This window comes from Chaetodon auriga, chromosome 4 (assembly GCF_051107435.1).
Source record: "Chaetodon auriga isolate fChaAug3 chromosome 4, fChaAug3.hap1, whole genome shotgun sequence".
Classification (NCBI taxonomy): domain Eukaryota; kingdom Metazoa; phylum Chordata; class Actinopteri; order Chaetodontiformes; family Chaetodontidae; genus Chaetodon; species Chaetodon auriga.
Window position 1 is genome coordinate 16,966,129 of NC_135077.1, and position 24,515 is coordinate 16,990,643.

The 24,515-nt window shown below is 43.8% G+C and overlaps 4 protein-coding genes across 7 annotated transcripts; all 4 read left to right on the forward strand.

Annotated features, from left to right (window-relative positions):
* Window positions 1–501: 501 nt before the first annotated feature.
* actb1 (actin, beta 1) lies at window positions 502–4,478 on the forward strand. Its single transcript, XM_076727431.1, has 7 exons — window positions 502–600; window positions 1,642–1,767; window positions 1,885–2,124; window positions 2,678–2,924; window positions 3,038–3,229; window positions 3,387–3,568; window positions 3,797–4,478. The coding sequence occupies exons 2-7, from the start codon at window positions 1,645–1,647 to the stop codon at window positions 3,938–3,940; spliced, it is 1,128 nt and encodes a 375-aa protein (XP_076583546.1). The 5' UTR covers window positions 502–600; window positions 1,642–1,644; the 3' UTR covers window positions 3,941–4,478.
* Window positions 4,479–6,470: 1,992 nt separating this feature from the next.
* On the forward strand, window positions 6,471–11,586 carry fbxl18 (F-box and leucine-rich repeat protein 18). The gene is made up of 7 exons (XM_076728675.1): window positions 6,471–6,634; window positions 7,542–7,739; window positions 7,893–8,242; window positions 8,944–9,079; window positions 9,189–10,267; window positions 10,808–11,026; window positions 11,108–11,586. Exons 1-7 carry the CDS (start codon window positions 6,581–6,583, stop codon window positions 11,262–11,264), a joined length of 2,193 nt encoding a protein of 730 aa, XP_076584790.1. The 5' UTR covers window positions 6,471–6,580; the 3' UTR covers window positions 11,265–11,586.
* A 1,005-nt stretch (window positions 11,587–12,591) lies between these two features.
* ptcd1 (pentatricopeptide repeat domain 1) lies at window positions 12,592–17,362 on the forward strand. Its single transcript, XM_076727436.1, has 8 exons — window positions 12,592–13,211; window positions 13,294–13,434; window positions 13,731–13,949; window positions 14,059–14,160; window positions 14,728–15,396; window positions 15,785–15,901; window positions 16,189–16,371; window positions 16,482–17,362. Exons 1-8 carry the CDS (start codon window positions 12,735–12,737, stop codon window positions 16,722–16,724), a joined length of 2,151 nt encoding a protein of 716 aa, XP_076583551.1. The 5' UTR covers window positions 12,592–12,734; the 3' UTR covers window positions 16,725–17,362.
* Window positions 17,363–18,005: 643 nt separating this feature from the next.
* LOC143320122 (uncharacterized) lies at window positions 18,006–24,390 on the forward strand. Of its 4 annotated transcripts, XR_013077120.1 has the most exons (20): window positions 18,006–18,132; window positions 18,217–18,325; window positions 18,421–18,514; window positions 18,787–18,937; window positions 19,049–19,139; window positions 19,369–19,494; window positions 19,723–19,785; window positions 20,107–20,229; window positions 20,418–20,573; window positions 20,679–20,732; window positions 21,228–21,454; window positions 21,536–21,615; window positions 21,904–21,993; window positions 22,108–22,185; window positions 22,261–22,365; window positions 22,523–22,628; window positions 23,203–23,275; window positions 23,545–23,596; window positions 24,070–24,121; window positions 24,240–24,390. XR_013077120.1 is itself a non-coding variant. In XM_076729565.1 (19 exons), exons 1-18 carry the CDS (start codon window positions 18,024–18,026, stop codon window positions 24,089–24,091), a joined length of 1,836 nt encoding a protein of 611 aa, XP_076585680.1. In that variant the 5' UTR covers window positions 18,006–18,023; the 3' UTR covers window positions 24,092–24,121; window positions 24,240–24,390. The 4 variants fall into 4 exon arrangements, 2 of the variants coding, with proteins under 2 accessions (XP_076585680.1, XP_076585679.1); XR_013077121.1 differs by lacking the exon at window positions 20,679–20,732; XM_076729565.1 differs by lacking the exon at window positions 23,203–23,275.
* Window positions 24,391–24,515: the final 125 nt, after the last annotated feature.

The following is a 24,515-nucleotide window of genomic DNA, read 5'->3' on the forward strand; positions in this document are numbered from 1 at the left end:
CAGAAGAGATGAGTATATTAATCAAATGTGGTTAAGAGTTTATGTGGCCAGGATATGCAAGCTCCTTCCCAGTGTGGGTGAAGTCAGGGTTTAAAACATAATAGTGTAGACTGGATTACAAATGTGCTCAGAGAAAATAAGAGAGAATACATAAGAGCACGTTTCAATTTTTCATTATCAAACACTATGCTGTGTCTTGCCTCAAGAACTCTGATTTGTTGCCTTCTTGTGTATCACACATGTATACCATCCCCATTGCGATCATAATGATAAATAAAGATATAAAAATGTGTTTTATTGAACCGGCCCCACATTGATCATATTGATAGTGTATGGGGTAGTTTTCCTGTTGCCTGTCCCCGCTGTCTTGTCAGGGCGCAGAATCGTTATCTGCATGCGCCACACCCAGTGGATGCGGCAGAACCAATCACAGCGCGCCGTGCGGAAAGTTCTCCTTTTATGGAAAGGGGCTGCAGCGCGAGCTCTGATAAAACCCTGCAATTTATTGGCCTCGATTGCAGTCAAGTCCGGACACCAAACTCTACCGGAGCGTAGCGCTCAGTCACAGTCCTTATAAACCGAGAACCCTCCCTCACACAGGTAAGACAACCATAGTAGGACAATTTCATTTTCATTTTTATGTTTTTTTATACTCCCTAGATTATTTTCATCAGTATAAATGTACGTAATATGCTGTCAAATTATGTGATGTTTTCTGTGTGACTTGAAGTTGAAGCAGCCGTTTAAAGTGCTAGCTTACATTCGCTCTGTCACGTAGCTGTCAGCCGTACATTTTTTTAGGCACCAGACCGTTACAGGTTACAGTTTTGAGGGTTGCTTCCAGTATCGTTAACGGTGAAGTGTAGATATGTGTTGGCATCCTGTCGTTAAGAATTAACAGATCGTGTGAAATAACCCGGCTACTCCATGTTGTCATCACTTCGCCGGTTTAACAAATCAGACTGCGCTAAATAGCTTGACCTTCTCGCTTACATGTAAGCATCTGCTTTGGCACGGTCCCCCGGTCTGGTGTCTCCGATTTCACACACAGACAGATGATGGCAGATTAGACGGATTCAGTTTAAAAGACTTATCTGAAATTGCAGGTAGGCGTGCAGAAATAATGAAAGGTTGCTGTGAGATCACAGGTATTAGTCGTGCACATAACCTTGTAACTATGACGGTCACGACATAACTATACACCTGATGACTTCCATGACAGGGGATGGAAGTTCATTCATCTCAGCTTTAATTTCAGACGGCTTTCTTGAAGTGTGCGTTAGGGATCTGTGGATGGTTAATTCGGTTATGATGATCCCAGTGAAGGGAGTGGCCGGCTGTCGGTGTCATTTGAGGTTTAACGACACACGGGGCGGCTTCCCGGGCCGGGCCGCCGTCTCTAAGCTGCTCTCACTTTTGCCTTATATGGCCATGGCCAGACCGAGGGAGAAACTGCCTTTGTTTCTCAAGCTCTGGATTTGGGACTGGAACCTGCGCCACTGCGACATCCAGCGTCCAGTCTGTGGAATGACAAGGCTTGGACACGGTTGATGCTTGCCAGATGTAACGCATGACTGTCACAGAGCTTTCTGTTTTAACCATTCTTCCCCTTTTCTTCCCCCCTCCCCCCCCTCCGTCCAGAAAATGGAAGACGAAATTGCCGCCCTCGTTGTTGACAACGGATCCGGTATGTGCAAAGCTGGCTTTGCAGGAGACGATGCTCCACGTGCTGTGTTCCCTTCCATTGTTGGACGTCCCAGGCATCAGGTACAGTTTCTCCATAATACTATTTAAGTCATAAAATATGATCAACCAAGCTTTTTAAAACTATTCAACATTTCTGTTGATTGATTTTAACTTGTTTTCCTGGGTTTTTTTTCCAAGGGTGTGATGGTTGGTATGGGCCAGAAAGACAGCTACGTTGGTGATGAGGCACAGAGCAAAAGGGGAATCCTGACCCTGAAGTACCCCATTGAGCACGGTATTGTCACCAACTGGGACGACATGGAGAAGATCTGGCATCACACTTTCTACAATGAGCTGAGAGTTGCCCCTGAGGAGCACCCAGTCCTGCTCACTGAGGCCCCCCTGAACCCCAAGGCCAACAGGGAAAAGATGACCCAGGTAAGAAGGGCTGACACACTGACATTTCCTCTCAATCAGTAAACCCACTCAGCTCACCTGCAGGGCCCTGCAACAGGAAAATGTATTGCCACTCAGGCTTTTCTTCTGCTCAATCTGTCCATTTCCTCCTGCTCCTTCAATCTCCAGGGTTCCTCTGTCCTGTGCTGATCTTTTCGTCTCTGCGGATGCTTCAGGTCTCTATTTCTCTGCACTGTGATGCATCAGGAATGACTTCTTGCAGCATGGTCACTGCTGTTTTCAAAATAGGCTTGTTTTAGATTCGCTTAAGTAGATGACAAGCATCTAACGACACTGGTGACTGCATGATGCAACAGAGGATGGTAGAGCTGCACTCATCTTGTACAGTCAAAATGACCAAACTAAAAGTATAGGTTCTTGTAATGACTGGTTGGTATGTTGTTTATACTCAAAGCAGAACAGGCCAGTGTGCTGTGCTTCTCTCGATCTGACTGTACTAACCCATACTAGCTGACTTCAGGGTAGGTTGACTCATTGATTCAATGACTCATCTCTCATCTCCTCTCTCCTCCAGATCATGTTTGAGACCTTCAACACCCCTGCCATGTATGTGGCCATCCAGGCTGTGCTGTCCCTGTACGCCTCTGGTCGTACCACTGGTATTGTCATGGACTCTGGTGATGGTGTGACCCACACAGTGCCCATCTATGAAGGCTACGCCCTGCCCCACGCCATCCTCAGGTTGGACCTGGCTGGCAGGGACCTCACAGACTACCTCATGAAGATCCTGACTGAGAGGGGCTACAGCTTCACCACCACAGGTCAGCACACAAACACTGCTAATATTCGAAATCCATGAAATTATTAAAATTGAGGGGGGAGAAAAAAAACTGAAAAAACCAAAGACTTCAAAACCTCTTCTCTTGTCATACAGCTGAGCGTGAGATCGTGCGTGACATCAAGGAGAAGCTGTGTTACGTTGCACTGGACTTCGAGCAGGAAATGGGCACTGCTGCTTCCTCTTCATCCCTGGAGAAGAGCTACGAGCTGCCTGACGGACAGGTCATCACCATTGGAAATGAGAGGTTCCGTTGCCCTGAGGCCCTCTTCCAGCCCTCTTTCCTGGGTAAGTTAATTTAGGAAAACTTTAAGATACATAGAGGGAGATTAATTATCAGGAAGCGTTGCAGTAGCTAAGATGAGATTAGAGTTGTTTTAAATTTGATCAAAGCATATAGAACACAAGCTTTTAACCATTTTACTAAATACCCTCTTCTTAACAGGTATGGAGTCCTGCGGTATCCATGAAACTACCTTCAACAGCATCATGAAGTGTGATGTGGACATCCGTAAGGACCTGTACGCCAACACTGTGCTGTCCGGAGGTACCACCATGTACCCTGGCATCGCTGACCGTATGCAGAAGGAAATCACTGCCCTGGCACCCACCACCATGAAGATCAAGGTAAAACCCATTTGCATCACTCAGGCTCGCATCCTCCCTGAGGAAAGGATGCCAGAAATGTTCCAGAAAGCTCTTTACCACTACTGCCGCTCAGTGGACAAACATGGTTAATGCAGTGTTCTGTCCACATTTACCTGTAGACTTAAATACTTGAAAGATGCAGGTGCATTTGCCAACAGATGTGGACTGCCTCCAATATTTAACACCTTTTCACCTTGCTCCCTGCAGATCATTGCTCCTCCAGAGAGGAAGTACTCTGTATGGATCGGAGGCTCCATCCTGGCTTCCCTGTCCACCTTCCAGCAGATGTGGATCAGCAAGCAGGAGTACGACGAGTCCGGCCCCAGCATTGTCCACAGGAAGTGCTTCTAAACAGACTGTCAGTCCCCTCCCCCAAAACACACACTGCTACAAACCCAAACGACTGGCTCTGCATACATGCCTACACCAACACAATGGTGTATGCTGAGTCCACAACACCTCTTCCCATTTTCCCTCATCACTATGGCTATGGCACCATGCCCCCTGATGGGGAGAAACTCTGCAGGAAGTACAGAGCGCGTCCCAGGCGGTGTGAATGTGTGAGGAACATGATGTCCATTGTCGTGTTTGTGTAGGTCATTCCAGATGTGTTTGTTCACCACCTTATTTGCCTCTATGAAGGTTTATTCTCTGGTGGGCCCACTGCCCAACAGACCTGTAGTATTGCTTAATATGTAAATTATGTAATCTGAAACTTGTTTTGTTTTTGTACTTTCAGCCTTAAACGATACTTGGTCCAGTTTGTTTTTGTCATTATGCAAAAGACAAAGCTTCTACCTTGTATGGGGGTGGATGAAGGTTTGTGCATGGGGCCTCAAGCCTCTGGTGTACACAACAACCCAATAAAGCGCACATGTCTGAGAATCCAGTCTGTGTACTTGGTCTGAATTCATCTTAGCTCACAAATATTGAAAGAAGTAATATAAATCTTTGGATGATTAAACTGTATCAACTACATACTTAAATCTTAATGAAAGTTAGGCATGTCGAAGTAGAAAGTACAGTTGAAAAAAATAAAATAATAGAATAATAAAATTACTGAAAATAAAATGGCTGAACTCCATTTAGCTGCTTCAGTTTCAGGGTCCTGGTATTGTAACACTCATGCTTCACTGGGAAACTTTAGCTATCATTAGCTTTTAATCTGTGCTTTTAAGTTAAGTCTGCTATGATAATTATTGTTATCATTATCTTTATTAGCACATGCTCTCTCAACAAAACATGATCAAACTAAATTAATTCTAAATCAATTCCAGAAATTTCAATGTGTCATTTCCATTGATATTTGAATAGTTTTGCTCCCAGCCTGAAATATTGTCAGTATTGGATCCATCAATCAATATTATTCCATCGGAATTGTTCTTAAAAGAGCAAAAACAAACTTTTTACAGCCACCTGTGAAGTCCACGGGTGAGGGGTGAAAGGTCTGTAAAGACAGTTTGGCTGGACTGTCTATCATTTCACCCTGAAACTTCTCATTATAGTGCCATCATGTGGACAACTACATTAATATGAGACGTAATCTTTAATCAGATATATTAACCAGTATCAATAAGATTGTGGAATGGAGTAGTAACAAGTCATATATGGTTAGATGATTGAAAATGACACATTTCACTAACTTGATTTAATTAAAATTTCACATTTGTTGTAGTTTCATGATTTGAGCCATGTGTACTATTTTTAATTTATTGTAACTTCAGCTAACGAGAAGTTTGTACTGTGTTTTATTTCCCCATAGTAAATATCAATCACAGGTTTTGTGAACATTAGATGAAAGTGAAGCTTCTTCTGTCATCATCCTCAAATGAGGTCATTCTTTTTTTTAATTTTCTATTTGTTATTTTAAAAAGGTTATTTCCTTAAACCGTTTAACTGTACCTCTATATTGGCAAATGTTTACTTTCACAGTGGAATTAACTGCTGGCCAATTAACTTTGATAATAATCATTGAAAAAAACAGACAATAAAAAGAATACAGAAAAAACAACTATAGTATAGAAGTACATTATATACAGAACAGTAGAAAAATAATATTGCCCTGAGAAGGATGGCTCAGTTTCACAATGAAAGATCAGATAACTTGAGTATTTCCATTTTATGCTCCTTTATACTTCTACTCTTTCAAAGGCAAATACTGTACTGTTTACTCTACTACGTTTATCTAACAACTACCGTTACTAGTTGCTTTGAATATCAAGGTTCTGAACACAAAATATGTGCTCAGTTTATAAAGCATGATGCTTTATAGATTAGTTAAACTATCACGAGTGGTTAAAATAATTTAATTTTTGACCAGCTATAACATAAAATGCTACTCACACAGCAATGCATGGAATTCATGCATTACTGTGTATGTAGCATTTTATGTTTAATAATCTATGAATATAATATCACACTCACATTATGCTGCCTAATGAGTACTTTTACTTTTGATACTGCTAGGTCAAAATTTGAATGTAAGACTTTTACCTGCTCCCTATAAGTAAAAGGTCTAAATACTTTTTACACCACTGATAAAAACCATAAATATTCCTCAGCCATGAGAAAACCGTTAATACTGTAATATTGTACTTTTGGGTGACATGAACATGAGCACAACAATTCCTCCATCTCTTTAATGTTGTTTTAACTTATGAATATCAGGGTCTCCCTTTTAAAATTAGTTCTAAATTTTAAGTTTTTTAAGTGCTGCAAATTATGTCTTTTTCTGTCTTTATTCCCTGGTATTCTTTTTGGATTCTGCGTTTTTAAAATGATTTTATGGTATTTTCTATTTATTTGATAGACAGTTTTAACGGATGCGCGGCAGGAAGTATGTCCGTCACTGACAGACTTCCGTCACTGTGCAGCAGCAAACATAATCCGCCCTGTCAACGACTGGGCGTTCAACCGACTGGGCTTCAGTGTAAAGCGGGTTCACCGAAACATGAATCGCTGCCTGGATGAAAATCTGAAATCCTTGTAATCATGAGCGGGACCTGGAGAGGGATTTCACAGGACATGGATCGACAGATTGTACAGGTGGGCTGACAAACCGCGACAACATGTTGATAGTTACGTTACCGGTAACGCAGAGCAAACCAGCTGATGTAGCTAACGTTAACGCTAAGTTCGGGTCGACCAGGCTTCACTCAAATTTCTGTAAACTTTGTCAAGCAAGTTTGGTTAATACGCAGAGACGGTGCGGCAGAATGAAGCCTTATGGTGTCTCTTTATTGTTTCCACTGTTATTCCCAGAAGAACAAAAATAGTAATTTTCTAAATGAGCGGAGAGACAGACAGAAACACTTTAGCTTGTGGTAAAACTGATGTTAATACGTTTATATACTTTGTACATTGTTTTCTAATCAGCTAGTGTGGCGTAGTTATGTATCGCCTCCTGTTAAGAAAATGTACTTTAATATGTGTTTCCACTTATTAATGCTTCAGCTGTAACATTAGTCGATAATGAAGCTGTATGTAGAATAAGAGAGCCGTCGACTACCGTATGTCATTTCATATTGTAAAACCCATATTATCATCATTTCAAATGTTCTCAAAAATCAGTAGAGAAAAGGTACATGCATAAAATTACCAGAAAGGAAAATGCAAAAAATTCTATAAAGATCTAGTAATTCGATAAAGCAGTGCAACTCATTGCACAGCATGGCCGACAGTGGCCTAATTTAACCAGACACATGAAAAGGACCACAGTATAAATGACAAGGCAAAATCTCGTTATATCATCTCAAGGTGTGAATTTCAATACGTCCCTTGATAACAATAACAAAACACCAAGAATTAATAAGAAGAAAAGATTTGTATCATCTTAGCCCTCTTGGTCATTCTTCTCTGTACACAGAGGGTTTAAAAGCACCTAACTGTGCTGCTGCTGTCTGTCCGTCCGTCTGTCTGTCTGTCTGTCTGTCCGTCTGTCCGTCTGTCTCAGGCTGTATGTGATGAGGACACAATGTCTTCTCCCTCGGTGGGAATGTCGGATTTGTCCGATGAGATCCTTCTGTGCATCCTCCGCCATGTTCCGGTGTGCGACCTGGTGCTGAACGTGGCAAACGTCTGCCGAAAGTTACACATACTGTGCCATGATAAGACCCTGCTCTCAAATGTCAGCCTGTCTGAGGAGTATCTGGTAAAAACTTTTTTTAATCATCATTTAAAGATGAAAGATGAGGAAAGATTGTTTCAGTGGAGATTTCTATCACGATTTCTTGTGGAATACTTTGTGGTTGCATTTTAACAGATGGAAATATTGAATGACATTTGTCTTTTTTTTTCCCTCCAGGCTGACGATCTGTTGGTTCGGTACATACTGAAGCAGCTGGCCAGTCACGTGCAGTCTCTAAGCCTGAACGGTTGCTACTGGCTGTCTGGCTCTACTGTGGAGCTTCTTGCTCGCTGCAGAGGAGTGACGCACCTGGATGTCACCGGATGTCACCTCTCTTCCCTGCGTCTCTCCCGTCTCCTCTCCTCCCTCTCTCTGCTCAGATCACTTGCTTTTGATGTGACGGCAGGCTTCAACTCAGCAATGCTCAGTTCAGAGGCGGTGGATTCGCTCAGCCGCCTGTCGGAGCTCAGGCAGACGCTTCTGACACCAAGTTATGGTGTGGTGCCATGTTGCGCCCAACTACGCAAGTAAGAATCTGTGATTACTATGATTTCACAATGAGACCTTTTTCCAGAATCGCCCTGTCTGTCGCATCAGCTGTAGCATGTAAGCAACATGTAGTGTCCATAGAAATTCCAAATTTCCAGAGTAAAGCAAAAAAATGAAGGATTCATTTGCAAGAGTCTACAGTCATGCTCGTGGCTCCATTCGTCACCAAAGTCATTAGGATTTACCCTTTGGGGACCATGAATGTCTGTATGAGATTTCATTGCAGTCCATCCAGTTGTTGAGATAAGTCACCTGCTTGTGCATTGTTTCACAATCAAATCTTGCTGTATGTTCAAACTGTCAAAGATGCAAAATGCTAATTCAGAAAATATCAGTCTTCTCACTTCAAAGCACATGACGGTATAGTGTTTGACGGGTCAGTATAGTAAACCAGAAAACAGCCATCTTAAAGGTCCAGTGAGTAGGATTTAGTGGCATCTAGTGATGAAGATGCAGACTGGCCTCACAGTCCTCGTGATGGCCACTAAAAACGTGTCTGGTTTGTCCCTTCTGGCCTGCACTGGACCTTTAATGCATTTAGCACTTTGTTAACAGTGCACTGATGGCACTTCTCATCTTAGATCTGTGTATTCACGTTCTTGCTGTCAAAGGACACAGAATTGATTTGCTACAGTGTTGAATGTTTGCGTCTGTGCTTCTGTGCATCTCTGCGCTGCAGGCTGATGCTGCAATTTGACATCCCAGATGTGACCAGAGAGGGTGTCGGTGTTTGCTGTCAGTTAATGGTGGGTCAGAGCAGTGTGCCACATTACCAGCAGCTAGAGGAGTTCACAGCCAGACTGGCTCCAGGAGAGGTGAGTGTTTTAGTGTGCATGTACCTGTAATATGTTCTCACATATCTGCAGTATACACTGTGGTACTGAGTAGTTTGTAATTTGTGTATCTGTGTGTTGATGTTTTTAGGTAAACCAGACCTTGCTCCTGCTGTACTTGGCAGTGTTCAGCGTACACGTTCCAAAGCGTCTCAGAGTTTTCCTTGTGTCGATTCCTGGTCCAAACCCTGCTCACTGGCCTGCTGCTTCGTCACTGGCCCAGAGCTTGGGTCAGCGAGGTGACCTGGAGGCCCTGCAGCTCCCTCGGTCGTGGCTGGATTCCTTGTCCCTAAAGCGAGCCCTGGAGGGAAACAGCCCGAAGCACCTCAGCTTCAGCCGCTGCCCGTCGTTGTGGCCACAGATCTTCCAGTCATTGCTGGAGGGAGGAGTCAAAGATGCCACACAGCTGATCAGCCTGAACCTCAGCGGGATCAACCAGGTCCTTTACTCAGAGTGTAGGAGTGTGGAAGATCAGCTGGTCCCTGGCACAATGAGCCGCTTGGCAGTGGGCTGTTCCAGCATCAAACACCTGAACCTGATGCACACGCACTATCATCATGAAAACTCACCTGGACAAGGTGGAGAAACACACCTGTGTGCCAGCTTGGCCAAATTCGGACACCTGCGCTCTCTCACTCTGCCTGCCTGCGCTCTGTCAGATGGCTTAAACACACATCAGATCTCTGCAAATAAAACTTCTCCCTCTGCGTTGTTCCTGGGGTTAAAGAAGACTCCGCGTGTGGGTCTCCAGAATTACAAGCCTGACTCAGAGTCTTCTCTGTCAGGAGACAGCACCTCAGGGCTCACTCAGCTCTTAGCTGGCTGCCCTCTTTTAGAGACCTTAGAGCTCATTGGTCCAGGTTTTGTCTCCGTGCTGCCTCGGCTTGAGCCTTGCAGTCGTGCCAGCGTGGAGCCTCGTGGTATGTGCGCGTGGGCACGGGGAGTCTGTGACGCTCACTTAGCTGCACTTGAGGCTTTGCCACGATTACGTCGCCTGACTCTGGCTGGGCTTCCTGGGGTCCTTAGGGGGACGGGGCTGATACAGATGGCTAGGAAGTGCAAAGACCTTCAGGTGTTATCCCTGGCCAACATTGGATCACTGAAAACCATGAACTACACCCCTGCCTTGCTGGACACACTTAAAGAGTGCACACAGCTACAGGAACTCAGGTTAGGAGATGCCTTTGTGTACCCTTCATTTGCTGTAATACTTAACACTAACCATCAGACAGAAGGTACAGTCATATTATTATTATATGCTCCCTTAGTTAACAGATGTTCCCTCTTTGGAAGACATTTATTATTAATTCAAGTATCTAATTTATTTATTTGAACAAACAATGTCGTCCTGATATTTTTTTCTCAGAGGGTGTTCTGTATCTTACCATTCAATACTTGTAATAACATGAAGAATTCCACCTTTATCTCTCTACTGTTTTTGTTCTTGTTGTAAATCTGATTTAGTAAACCTGTTATGAAAATTTAGAATCAGCAGACTGATTCCGATTATGAGAACTCCCAATTGTGCTAACCATTCATTCAGATTTACCTTGCAGTGTGTAGTGTTTTTGTTTGTCGTTCATGCCTTATATTCACCAGCAAGTATGGGTCCATACACCAGATATTCTGCTTAAATTCCATGGAGTGAGTTCACATCTTTGCCCGGCTTGTTGTTGCCATTTATGGAACACTGTGTGTCTTTGTGTTTAGGTTAGAGCAGCCCTACCTGAATGCCAACGCGTCATTCTTCGAGGCTCTGTCTTCTTGCTCTCGTCTGCAGCGTCTCTGCCTTATATCGCGCAGCGGTACCTTTGACCCTTCGGCCGCAGAAACCTTCATGGAGCAATGCCGCCATGTCATCATGTGCCATGTGTTCATGGGTGGCACCTTAGTGGCTTGTCGCACGCTGCAGAAAGCTCTGCTGGACAGGTCAGTGCTCGTGTGTGAGGACAAGCTGTGCATTGAACACGAAATGCCGAAAGAAATCCCACCTTTTCTTCCCTCTTTCAGATTTTCAGTCGATCGCGCAGCCCTGAGTGTGGTCATCTATCCATTACAGCATGAAGACCTGTCGTCAGTCATCAGAGACATCCCCCTCACACTGCTGGATCGGATAACTTTGTTCCAGAGCCACGTGGCCCAACCGCCGCATTTATCACCATTGTGACATCACCAGAAAGCTTCAGTGTGATTGGTGCTCAACGGCTGAGGTGCTCAGACTGTTTCTCGTTCTGCGGGAAATAAAAATGAGCTTTCTGAGGCTGGTAGGGAGCTTTGTGTAATTGTTCCAGGACATTTCACATTTGGTGCCATCGGGGCCTTAGTTGTGGCTTCTGGGTCGAAAATCATCTCTGTTACGACATTTCTCTGCGACCTTTAAAAAAAAAAAAAAAATGTAAATTAAGGATGTATTTGTTCAGAAACCTTGTACAGAGGACCTGAATCAAATGATGTTGTAATAAACTACATATTCATTATTTTTATTTAATTATTTCCTTGTCCGTGTACCATTTGTCTGTTTGTCAAACTGTCAGTTTTTTCTAATTTATCACAGATACACACTAGTAATCCAATGGTGTTACCAAGCCCTTATCCTGGCTTAAAGAAACCCTGTTATGCTCGCTGGAGAAGAAACTGAGATATTGTGGCCTGTAAACACCTTATCCAGGTTCAGCTCGTTACGAGACAGTAAAACTAAAAACACGATCTATACCCTGGAATGAAAATTAGTGATACTGTTACCGCAGAGGATAAACTGTACTGTTGCTGTCCACCTTAATTACTGCTGATCAAATGAAGCCAAATCCAGCAGTAGACAGACAGCCAAGCACCAAACTAGGCTCATCTGCAAATGTGTGGGAGTCAAACGACAGAAACCTGGATATTATCAGAATAGGAGATGAATAACATGGCTGCGCAATGGTCATTGTAACTGAATGTGTCCTGAATATTAAAACCAAGGTCAGACTCAAAAGTAGGATTCTAATGTTTTGTAGACATACTCACTGCTGACCTTTTAGCCTGTCGGTCAAAAGATGTCTTAACAGTTTAAAAGTGAATGAGGAGACTGAATAATAATGTTTTCAGTTATCTGTGCATTTGTGCCACGTTTATTCTGTTTCCATTGTTCAGTATGATTTGTCTGATAGTCGTTCAAGATATCGTCCAAATACTCTTCTGTTCACCCAATTTCACCCAGGAACAGAGGCAAAAATTACTTTTGTGACCAGGTGAGGGCCCTGTCGTAACGTTAGACTTCCAATCAAGGATGGGACGTATTCAATCAAGCGCACAGGCATAGTAATGTATCACCGATGTAGTCGATCCGAGGTATCCAGAAGAGATTAAGCTTGTTCAATAATTTGTGTAGCTCAGTGATAAACAGTGACATTGTAAAACTCAATTAATGTCGTAAGTAATGCTTTCCCGGCACCAGAGCACCAGAAAGGATGCTATATATTGTGTGTTCGATATCTACTATTCAGGTCTTGTTTAGTTTGGGACGTGAAACATCATGGCAAGCACACCATGCTAGGAGCTACGGGGCTAAGTTACCCTCTAACTATCAACTTAGGTTTGACAACCCGTTAAAAGACGTGTTAATTAGTTTGTAATTTGCTCGACAAAATCGGTAAATATGTTAACGTCCGTCGCTTGTTCGTGTATGCGAAACGGGAGGAAAGTCTCGGTCCCCGTTGCTAAGTTGTCCTTGTTGTCATCTGTTACGAACACAACCAGAACCCTTATTCTGGGGGTACAGAATTCATCACGGTCATCAAAGCTCCTTACACCGACTCCCTGGCAACTGCAAAGGACACTAACCGCCAGATCTGTGCCCCTGTCGTCCTCCTCCAATGTGGGTACGGACCCTCTGGGCTCCCTGTCAGTCCCAGCCGAAAGCGACCCACTGGACCAAGACAACTTCGGCTCGCTCTCCAAAGACATGTCCTCCAGAAGGTTTTTCAGGAAGAGCAGCTCTGACATGCAGGATCTGCGGTACCGAGAGGAGGACGACGAGGAAGAAGACCCGGTGCAACCTCGTCGGAGGCCCGGGAGGAGAAACACGACGTACTGGTACTTCTTACAGTGCAAGAAGCTGATCAAAGAGGGCAAGGTTGGTCCATGCGAGCTGTTTTATCCGTCTTCTTGTGTCTCCCACCTCCCTTTGTGTTTAAACCCCATTTCTCCTCTGACAGCTGCAGGAGGCTTTGGATATGTTCAGCAGAGACATGCTGCAGGGGGAGAGGCTGCAGCCGGAGGAGTACAACTACACGGTCCTGATCGGAGGCTGCGGTCGAGCTGGACAACTCAAGAAGGCCTTCAGACTCTACAATGATGTAAGGATGTTGATGTGCTCCTTCAGCATTGTCATTAGCATGTTATATTATACTCCAGATCTTAAAGTGGTATAAAACGTGTTAATTGACAGCTATTTTGACAATCGATTAAGTAATTTTTCAAGCAAGAGTGTCAAGCATTTGCTGGTTCCAGCTACTTAAATATCAGGATGTGCTGCTTTTCTTTGTCATCAGTGTATAAATGAATAGTCTGCTTTCAGCCTACAATAAGGAGCTTCATATTTACTCCTCAAGTTCAGTAATAATGTGTGTAAATATGTGTTTGTGTCTTGCAGATGAAGAAGCGAGGTCTGGATGCTACAGATGCGACGTACACCGCGTTATTCAATGCCTGCGCCGAGTCGCCATCCAAACAAGCCGGTCTCCAGCAGGCACTGAAGTTGGAGCAAGAACTCCGTCGTAAAAACCACCCCCTCAGCACCATCACATACCACGCCCTTCTCAAGACACACGCCATCACCAACCACCTTCAAGCCTGCATTCACACGCTCAGGGTACGACATGAGTTTGGCTGTGTGGAGGGTTTTGCTGCTGAACTGGGTTATTTATTTATTTATTTATTTATTTATTTATTTATTTATCCGAGTTTGTCTTTGTTTGTAGGAGATGCTGCAGAACGGTCATACTGTGACTCAGGAGACCTTTCACTACCTGCTGATGGGCTGTTTGAAGGACAAAGAAACAGGATTCAGACTGGCTTTACAGGTAGATACACGAGGCAACAAACTGCATCGGTATGAAAGGGCTTTCAGAGCAGAGGCTGTCACACAGGAGAGAAACATGCTGAAATATTTGGTCATCAGTATAGTCTGAATCTTTGATTGGGAGTTTTGAAATTCTAATGATAATATATTGGCCTTTAGTAATGTTTCTTAAACATAAATGACTTGGGCTGTTATTGTCAGCTCTTGTTGTCAATCAAAAACTGTGGTCTTACAGTCCAGAATCCCTCAGTGTGACTTGTTGCTGTGACCTTCGTTTACAATCCAACCACTTAAAACGTATTCAAGCTGACTTTGCAGAATAGGATTTCCATGTTGCACTCTTTTCCTCTGTCTGCAGCCATGTTCACCATCTCCTCCTGCTCCTGATTTTTGGTTCACTGCTTTGGCCAAAACTTAAACTGACAAGCATTTACTTTACACAGCAGCAAAATTGCTAACCAGATATTGTGCACTCAGACACTGATCAGACTCACAAAGTAAAACACACAGTGAACCTGTAATATTGTTATTGTGCAGTCAGTGAGCGCCTTATTTGTTTTTATGGCAGGTTTGGCGCCAGATGCTGAGGTCAGGCCTTCATCCAGACTCAAATAACTATAACCTGCTCTTAAGAACTGCAAGGGATTGTGGGATTGGCGATCCTGCCCTGGCCACTGACCTGCTGCTGAGGCCTGTCGAGACGTACGGGACGGAACGTTTGTCACGCGACAAGTCAGAGTCTGGAAGCAAGGACTTAATAGGCATTGACCTTCTGGAGCGGCAGTTGTTTATCCAACCTGATCCAGTCAGTGACGGTCAGCAGGACGACCGAGACCGTGAGGAGTCCTACAGCAGACAAGACTCGACCAATTTGATACCAGTTAGTCAAACTGTCTCGCTGCCTGTTGACTTAGCAGGTGATTGTACAGCCCCTAACCTACTGGACCTTTTTGAGGGTAAGAGGGGGGGTGTGATCTCCCTCGGCACTGTGGATGGAGCATCAGATAGGATCGCCCTCATCGGAGGAGCTACAGGTTTCCTGGAGAAGATGGAAGCCAGCAGACTCAGTCCAGACCTCAAAACTCTGACCCTGCTGGCCGACATGATGGAGCCGGGCTACCAGTCTCTGCAGGTGCTGCTGAAGGTCGCCAGACAGCATAAAGTGAAGCTGGACGTCGCCTTCTTTAACTCTGCGATTCGCAGAGCAGCCAAAGCTGGTGACCAAGAGGGCGCAAAGGTACACACACACACACACACACACACACACACTCACACATTCAAACTTACAAGTTTGTTCTTTTTTTTTTCTGCCATTATTCCCTTCAGTAGTATCTAGCCCTACAGATGGTTTTAGTTGTATGTGACCAGGTTTCTGCCTCCACCCTAATACATGAGGCAGTGTCCCTGCTGCTCTCATTAACCTATGAAACCATGCTGTGAACACATGCTGTGTTTTTATTAGAAATACTTTCCTCCAAAGAAGTAGTGCCTATGAAACCTGGGTGTCTACCTGCAACAATGAGGGACACTGGAAAGATATGTTTCTGTTTATTTTTTTCTATTTTGTTATATTTTATTTTACAATGATGTGAAAACCAGAGACCAAATGTTTTTCCTCTTTCCAGGCTGTGTGGAGTGTGATGCGACAGCGCAACGTAAACGTGAATGTGCAGACGTTCGGATGCCTCGCGTTAGGCTGTGAGCGACAGAACGATGGTCTGCAGCTGCTGAAAGACATGGAGGTGAGAAAATACGCATCCTAAAAGACAGAATAGATGTTAAATTTAGAATGTGCGTTGTATTTGTGTGATCGAGGCCAGAAAATCTTTTTAGATTCTGTCACAGCTGCTTTTTCTAATTTCTGCTTGTTTTACGTTGATGTGAATTAATGCCCCTTTTACACCAAAATTAATGGTGAACAGAAACATTGAACAGATTTAGGAAATACTTCTCTAGTATCAGCAGTAATTGTGTGAAGAGTAGTAGTAGTAGAGTACTAATATCATAGTTTTTCTTTATCTTTCTGCAGGAGGCGGGACTTAAGCCAAACGTCCACGTGTTCTCTGCTCTAATTGGCCGAGCATCTCGAAGACTGGATTACGCCTACCTTACAGCAATGCTGAAAAGCATGAGGAGCATGGAGGTGTGGCCTAATGAGGTCATCATCAAACAGCTGGAGTTTGCCTCGCAGTATCCTCCCAGCTATAACCAGGTGAGCATCCGTACAGAACGTGAGGGCACAAGAGTTTCACCTGGTGTCAAGCAACCAGTCAGTACAAACCCACTCACGCCCTTATCTTTTCTCCCTTCCATTAATTACAGTACAAGTCCAGAAACAACTACCTGGTCCAAATCGATGGTTTCCGTGGTTACTACCAGCAGTGGCTGAGAGACATGCCTGCTCAGAGTGCTGAGGATGAGAAGGCAGAGCTGCAGTCGAAGACGAGCTCTGCAGCGCTGAAAGCAGAAGCTGCAGATGCAGTGACAGAGGTCCAAAGGAACCAGAGAGCAGAAAGGAGATTTAATTCTCGTAAGAAGGACAAGAAGAGCAGTGCTGCTCTGTAACGGCACTCCTGAAAACATCTGTTTGTCTACTTGATCCTCTGTTGGCCTGTTTGCATTCAGTTGTGTAACACTGGATGGACTTTGGGTCAGAGTCACGGCTTGTGGACCCTCTGTTAGTTAACTTATTGCAAATTTGTTTTTCTTGAAAGATCAATGTCATTGTAATTTATATTTCAATGGAAATAAAATCTAAGTTTCAGTACATGATCCTCGTTCCTCTACCGTCTTTGTTACATTTGGAAGACTTTTGTGAGTGCAACAGAACAGGAAATTATTAAAAATTGTAGATAAAATTCTGAATCTATTCAGAAATAAAATGTTTTGTATGATAACTAGAGGAGATGATTGAAAATAGATGTGTGTAATGAGGAAGGAAATAAGGCAGTGAGAGGTTACAGATGGATCAGGTATGTATATGATGATATGTATATGTTTATTGATGGGCATTAGCTGGTGTTACATTTTCAATTGAAAAATCAAATGACTTAGTTGTGTAGAAGGAAATTCAATTAAGAGCTACTAAAAAGCTAATGTCAAAAGTTTAAGAGATCCATTTACCTCAAGAGGACAACGACAGCACAATAATAAGTAAAACCTGTTCATGCATTTCCTTGAGAGAACCTTATGTGATACATACAATCAAATAAAAAAGAAGATTTTTATGAAATAGTTAATGCTATTCCACACTCTAGCATAGTAGATGGCTTTAAAAAGAAAAAAAATGTTGTTTGTGTATCTTGTCATGTCTTATGTGTGTCCTCCTGTTAATCACTTGTAATGAGAAGATGAGAAATAGCCTCTTAATCAAGCTGAGGAAAGAAACGCTGCTCCTCACTGCCCTCCAGTAGGTGGCGGTAATACCTAGTGAATTTAAACGCCACCAATAAAGCCAGCAAAGAAGAAAAGTAGACGTCACATCCGGTGATGGTGACGTCTGAGCACGGCGCGCAGAGAAGAGCTTGTTTAAACGGCATCAAAGGTAAGATTGTTCTGTCGCTCTCAAAAGTAAAACAGCTATTAAAATATATTTAAACGTTTATATTTAAAGTAAAACGGAAAAGAGAGTTGACACCTACTGTTGACATAATTGCCGAATGTGTTTACGCGTAGTTAACTTTGTGTTTCCTGTCTTGAGGAAAGTAATGTTAACTTCTTGAAAGTAAGATAACGTGAAAGTTAGCGAAAGAAAAACGTGGCGAAGACTCGGTCCTAACAAACCAGCCAAAACCTGCGAGCTCTCAGTGTGCAACAAAACATGAAGGGTTTGGTCTCTCTGTTTTTTTGAGCAGGACATTTCTGATGTGTACAACGAACAATGGAGAAATAATCATCCTCAGTGATGACGATGATGATGATGATGACGACTGTGAACCCTCAGTTGTCATTGTGGAGGACGTAAAGAAGAGCGGTAACAGCTGTGTTTACTTTCCACACCAGCCTGTATGTGTCGGTGGATGATGTTATCCACAGCCGCTCTTCCTCTGTGTTTCAGACTGTGCTTTAACTCCCAGCGCTCTGGATGAAGACCTGGTCGTTACCTTCTCCCGCCGCGCTGAGGTGCTGCCTCATGCGCGGTATGACTGTCCCATACACCCTTTCACGTGAGTTGAATGCCACACATCTTGTGAAACACGGATCAATACTTTATGCTCCTCCATTACAGATAATCACCCTCCTTCCCTTCTGTCCTGCTCAGGTCTACATATGGTGTGATCAGCGCTCCTGTGGCCTTTAACCAGCTCATTTGCGATCAGTGCTTCTGCTACATCTGCGACAAGCCGGCTTCTTCAGTATGTGTTGATGTAGTCTGTAAACTGCACACACGGCCACACTGATCTACCTGGAATAATACACACAAACACAAACACATCAAAACTAAATGCATGATGTGTAAACTCTCACAAGCCACTGGAGGAACTGGAAGCATTTCACCGCCTACATTTCTTCTGTCACTTGTCGTCTTTAGAGTTAAGAGAATGTCACTGAACAGCTGGAAGCAGCATTGTTGTAACAGCTGCATTAATGTCGCCCGGTGTGTGTGTGTGTGTCTGTGTGTGTTCAGTGTGCAGTGTGGTGTCACAGCGGCGTGTCCCACTGCAACAGCCACAAGAGGAGCGACTTCTGGAACAAGCTCAGAAACAGCGCGCTGCTCGGAGGCCTGAGGTCTTTCAACCTCACGCTGTCTGAAGTAGATGCTCATCTCCGACATGCAGGTACTCGCTCTTGCACACTCACATTTGGAAATCCTCAGACTGACCCACTTTCTGTTAGACTGTCCTTACATTTGATGTCATTGCCGTTGAATTTGTCGTCCTGTTGTTCAGAGACGATGCTGCAGAGCTTCAAACAAGAGCTCGCTGCACAGTTCTCTTCCTTCCTGAAGGGAAATCTGAACCAGCAAGGCCTCGTCTACGAGTGAGTGATGGAGCAGATCTGTTCATGACGTTGAAAGAACACTGTTAACGCCTTCAGATCATCTTACTCCATTTGTGTGTCAGAAATCTGTGTTCTTGTTTTTCCAATGCATGAAAGTCATTAGGATTCATCCTCATTCATGAATATTTGTACCAAATGTCCATCCAATGTGTTGGACATTATTAACAAATGAAAAGTGACATTTTTGTGTGTCTGTTTGTTTTTGTAGTTACACACCTGTGTACGAGCTTGTGTCCTCGTTCTTGAACAAGGCAGATAAACAGGACGGCAGAGCTGCTGCCATCATGAGACTGGGAGCCGCTGAGGACTTCATTCGACACTGTCAAGCCACAGGGTACACACACACAACTTAGACATGAATCTTGACGTAAACTTGAAATGTTTTTTTTTAAATAACACTATTCAATACCATAATTAAGTAAATGCACATGTGTGATAACCATCAATTTTCTTACCACGGTCGTGAATACTGCTGCAACCCTACGTTTTAGATCAGTGGTCGTCTTCACAGTTAAGAGTCTTCTGTGTATTAACTGTCCTCAGTTGATGTGATTCTCAACAGGACCTTCATCTTGAAGTCTCCCATGGCGAATGCTGCTGAGGCCAAAGTGCTGTTACTACAGAGGTACACACACACAGAATAATAGTCATCATAATGAACTTCATCTGTGTAGCACCTTTCATACAGAAATGCAGCTCAAAGTGCTTTACAAGAAGAGAGTTAGCTTGATGTCCATAGGTAGTGTGGTGTGGAGCCTTTGGACATGATTGACAAAGGTTGCATTCCCAACTTTCTTCTGGCTGTTGCTGGAAACCTCCAGCAAACCAGCAGCAGACAATCGCAGTGTTCTTGAAGTCAAACGGTGTCAGATCTTGTGTGCTGTCAGCAGCTAATTGATTTAGATGTTTACCTTCTTCTTCCCTCCGTGTGTTTGGGGTTTTCCAGGGTTATATCATCCCTGCAGAGACAGATGGTGATGGATAACTTTACCCCCGAGTTCACCCGCAAGCTGCAGGACTTTTACAAGAGATTCTATTTCCCTGCTGAGCTGAGGAGCCTGAGGAACAGGTGTGTGTGTGTGTGTGTGTGTGCGTGTGTGTGTTCGTGTGTGTTCAATTGTGCCTACGAGCCAGAAGTTCATATGAGCTTGTGTGTGTGTTTTCCTTTCTCATCTCCAAGGTTGCATATTAAAGCATTTTTGTGTGTGTGTGTGTGTGTGTGTGTGCGTGTGCGTGTGCGTGTGTGTACGTGTTTAGCCTGTCTGTCCGTCCTTGGCACGATGTCCTGCTGGTGTCTGTGCTGAGGGGACAGAATGTGTCGGGCGTCCGCAAAGACAAAGGCAAGAAGGACGTCCTGATTGAACAGATCTCTGTAGTTCTACTGAGAACAGAAGTACTACAGCAACAGCACAGGTACAAAATGGGTACACACACACTCTTTTACACTTGTGTATGTATAACACACACACACACACACACACAATAAAACCAACCTGGCTGTGCTGTTGCTGTGTGCAGGTACAGAGAATTGTGTCGTTACCTGCGAGTCGTCCAGACTGATGATGCCAAAGTGTGAGTGTTCAGATGATTTAACACCCTGAGCTGACCTCTGTCCTCAAGAATTAAGCAGAACGTCTTTGCCTGAACATCAAAAACATAAAGTTTTGTAAATATTTGCCCAAAAAGGAGGAAAAAAAATCCTCCATTGTTGTTTCATCATTTAAAGCACTTCCTGTGATCAGCCGTGTTTCTGTCGAGGGGAGCTCTTTTATTGGTAATCTACATGTTTGGTTAACAGAGTTTTGTTTCTGTCAGTGAAGAAGTTTTACACTATTTCCAAATCTGAATATGTGCTGCTGAAACCTATGTTAAAATGACTTATGACAAATATTTACACATATACGAAAGCAAAGCACAAGACGGTTCAGGCCCCTGTTTTTAAAGAAGTAATTGTGATGTAAAATAAAATCTCTTAAGCAATAATAATAATAATAATAATAATAATAATGCTTCTGACTGGCGACATCAAATTGTTGACTTGCTGTGTTTGACTTGTTTGCCCAGCAGCCTCCAGCAGGTGCAGGACCTCATCCCTTTCTTCATGTGCATGGAGGGCGACTTTAACTCCGCTCTGAACAGTTTGCTGAGCACAGCGAAAGCCCCCACCTGCCGCTTCACGCCACAACTCTTCCTCTTTTACCTCAGCCTCTTCAAAACAGCAACAGCACCGAAGCTTGTGGTCAGTCAGCCGGAACAGCTCTGCAATCCTGATGCAGCGTGGGAGCCGATTAAAGGTCAGACACGGACAGATGACAGGCTTTCACTTCTAACGCCTCCTGATTTTGCTCTGAGGAGTCCGGCTCTCTCCTCTCCAGGCGCTGTGCCGCTGGGACGTGACGTGCTGGTGAAGTTTGCTCTCAGGGTGCAGAGATGCTGCTCTGCTGTCTACACTGATGTGAGTCTACAGTGATCATCACAGCTGATCAGTTTGTGTGATTCTACTGTGTACACAGCCCAGTGTTCTAAACAGACATGTGTCCAGTGGTGAAATACTTTAAGGTTTTCTCAGGTTTTTGAAGCATTCACTAACCTTGTAAGTGCACAGTGGACGTGGGATCTGCTCAGAGCTGTCCAGACCTGAATGGCCTTTTTTCTAATTCTCTCCATATTTAAAGCACTGTGCTCTATAAACACAGCTTGCTCAGCATGTTCCAGTGTGTGACTGTACGTCTTTGTGATCCAGTCTCAGTGTTGGACCAGTTTACTCACAGTCGTCAACACGCCCTGCGGTTCATCCACTGCTCTGCCAGCACCGAGCCCACAGTTTCTACATGTATGTATTTATTGTTTGTTAACAGCTCTTTTTTTTTAACATCTAATCATCCATTTTTTGTTTGTGGTAGTTGTTTTCATTCGGTATTTCCTGTCTTTCATGTCTGGACTTTAGGAAGCAAAAGATGTTGTGAATCTGATTCTGCTGGACGAGCGCTGGTCAAACATCCAGAGCCTGCGATTCTTTCACGAGGTACAAATGTCCTGAGCTGCACGCCTCAAACCCACTGACGTGACAGTGTGAATACATGCGCGTTTGTGTTTACAGGTGTACCCAGATCAGGCCTTGTTGCTGTTGGTAACAGGAGCTTTAGGTTTAAGAATCCTTGATTCTGCTCTGAGTCCGGCCCTCCCTGTGCTCAACACGTTTAAGGTAATGTCCTGTTCCCTGCCTCCTTAGATGCCACATGTTGTTTGTTTACATTAAGTCTGCAGTCTCCTTATCGCCTCCTGCACTGTGCTGTCTGGAGGAGCCACGGAGCTGACATGAGGATGTAAAGATTTTATTCAGTGAGCTTTCTGTCTCTCAGGAGAATGTGTGGGCTCTCGAGTGGCTGTGGGACAGTTTGTCCTCCAGCGCAGAACGACTCAGCGTATTCCTGCAGGCGACCTCGCAAGAGATGGAAAATACAACAGGTGTGTGTGTGGGCATCTTCATAATGAATCACTGCACTGAACTCTCAGCATCCTTGTCTGGGGCTTGAATAATCAGTTATTAAGTGGTGGAAGGAGCACTCAAGGTTTCTTAATCTTTTAATTAAGTAAAAGTACTAATACTACAATATAAAGTATAAGTAGAATGGAGTTCAGTACAATGTCACCTTTAGCTATGACCTCAGTAATAAACCTAGAATTAAATCTATATGTTTCAGTCTCGTCAACAAAAACAAACCTCATAAATGTAGATTTGATGGCAAAGCTGTCAAACTGAATTGAATTAGGTCGTACAGATGTTCCTAATTAAGTGGCCACTGAGTGTATCTCAAGAGAAGCTGTTTGAGGTGGATTCTTTCTTTCTAAACGACATCCTTTAGTGACCTCTGGTGGCAGCATGTAGGAAGTGGAGGACAAGGATATGCTCATGAAAACACTCCTCTGCTGTGCTGCTAGTGATCAAGAACTCTTCTCTGTCTGTGAATGACGATGAAACTGCTCTCTGTGCTGAGGTACAGCAGCCGTAAAGCACACTGTGTCTTTGTGTCTCTGTCAGATGGAGGTCATTCGTTCCCCTTTCTTCACGCCCTTGTACGCACTCAGTCTTCTGCAGCAGAGAACTGGGACCAGTGAGTCATATTTAATTTATAACTTGCTGCAACAAAAGCACCACAACCCTTTGAGCTGCAGAGGTTCAGATTAGTTTTCCTCTTCGTTCTGGATTGTAAAGTTAGTCAGAGGTTGTGGGTCTGACCTGTTGCCTTGTTTTCCATGACCTCTCCTGATGTGCCGGTGATCAGCACCTACTGTAAGTCGCTCTGTCACACGTGGTGAGTCTTCACTGTGTCTTCATTGTTTCAGGGTTAATTTAACCTTCTGCATCTGTTCCCTTGTGCAGGCAGTCCAGTGGCTGTTAAACTCTGCTCCTCCCTCCCGTCGCAGTGTCAGCTGTAAGTCCCACAGCTATCACCTGATGACCCTTTTTAACAATGGTTTTCACTCTGTCATTAAACACATCATGTGAAACCATGCATTACCCTCCTTTTTAAACAGCCGCAAAACAGATTTTTTGTTAAACATTCACTGTGTGTCTCTCTGACACTAATCCTTAAGTCAAAATAAATGATTATTGGTGATTATGGAGCAGTGGTCCCACACCTGTGTGGTGAGGAAGTGATTGAAATCATTCAAAGGCAACAAAACTGGAAGTACACATCACATTTGTGGCGCTCAGCGGAGTTGTTAAATGACATAAAAGTAAGTTAAATAAGAACATCTCGGTATTGATCCGTCATATTCGGTCATCACATCACAAATGTAAGAAGGCACAGCAGGTTTTTCTCTTGAACTTATTAATGGCTTCATTGATTTGTCAGAGCTGCTGTGTGGATGTGTCATTAGTTTTTTTTTTTTCACCCCTCAGGGCTGATTCTCTCTCACACTAATGGCTCCATTTGCACAAAGGACACCAAACTGTAAGTGTTGTCTCTCAGATGTGCAATAAGTTTATTTGAAACGTTGATATAAAGCCTCCTTTGAGCACCAGCTCACGCAGGTTGATTTTTTTTTTTTTTTATTTGTTGTTGGTCATAGCTGGACCTGAGGCCATGCTGATGTTCCTGGCAGACGCTGAAGACCCAGCCCTCTCTCCTCTCAGGTCGAGTACTGTGAGGAGCTGGATGAGTGACAGGTGAATGTGTGTCGGACACACCGTCACATCAACACACCAGTGAAGAGACTTAAAACACATCCTCTTTATTTGATAACATTATGGAAACACATTATGTTGCTTCATCCTTTCATGACTTCATCAGTGTTTGATCAGCAGGCAGACACAAGTTAAACTCTGCATTGTGGGATCTTTTTTTT

Bases quoted from the DNA above. Each gene is read 5' to 3' on its own strand.
- fbxl18 (XM_076728675.1), top strand. From the start codon at position 6,581: ATGAGCGGGACCTGGAGAGGGATTTCACAGGACATGGATCGACAGATT. The intron at 6,635-7,541 runs GTGGGCTGACAA...CGTCTGTCTCAG, and splicing joins TGGATCGACAGATTGTACAG to GCTGTATGTGATGAGGACAC. The intron at 7,740-7,892 runs GTAAAAACTTTT...TTTTCCCTCCAG, and splicing joins GCCTGTCTGAGGAGTATCTG to GCTGACGATCTGTTGGTTCG.
- actb1 (XM_076727431.1), top strand. From the start codon at position 1,645: ATGGAAGACGAAATTGCCGCCCTCGTTGTTGACAACGGATCCGGTATG. The intron at 1,768-1,884 runs GTACAGTTTCTC...TTTTTTTCCAAG, and splicing joins TTGGACGTCCCAGGCATCAG to GGTGTGATGGTTGGTATGGG. The intron at 3,230-3,386 runs GTAAGTTAATTT...TCTTCTTAACAG, and splicing joins CTTCCAGCCCTCTTTCCTGG to GTATGGAGTCCTGCGGTATC.
- ptcd1 (XM_076727436.1), top strand. From the start codon at position 12,735: ATGTTAACGTCCGTCGCTTGTTCGTGTATGCGAAACGGGAGGAAAGTC. The intron at 13,950-14,058 runs GTACGACATGAG...CTTTGTTTGTAG, and splicing joins CCTGCATTCACACGCTCAGG to GAGATGCTGCAGAACGGTCA. The intron at 16,372-16,481 runs GTGAGCATCCGT...CATTAATTACAG, and splicing joins ATCCTCCCAGCTATAACCAG to TACAAGTCCAGAAACAACTA.
- LOC143320122 (XM_076729564.1), top strand. From the start codon at position 18,024: ATGTGTACAACGAACAATGGAGAAATAATCATCCTCAGTGATGACGAT. The intron at 21,994-22,107 runs GTATGTATTTAT...TCTGGACTTTAG, and splicing joins CGAGCCCACAGTTTCTACAT to GAAGCAAAAGATGTTGTGAA. The intron at 22,366-22,522 runs GTAATGTCCTGT...TCTGTCTCTCAG, and splicing joins CTGTGCTCAACACGTTTAAG to GAGAATGTGTGGGCTCTCGA.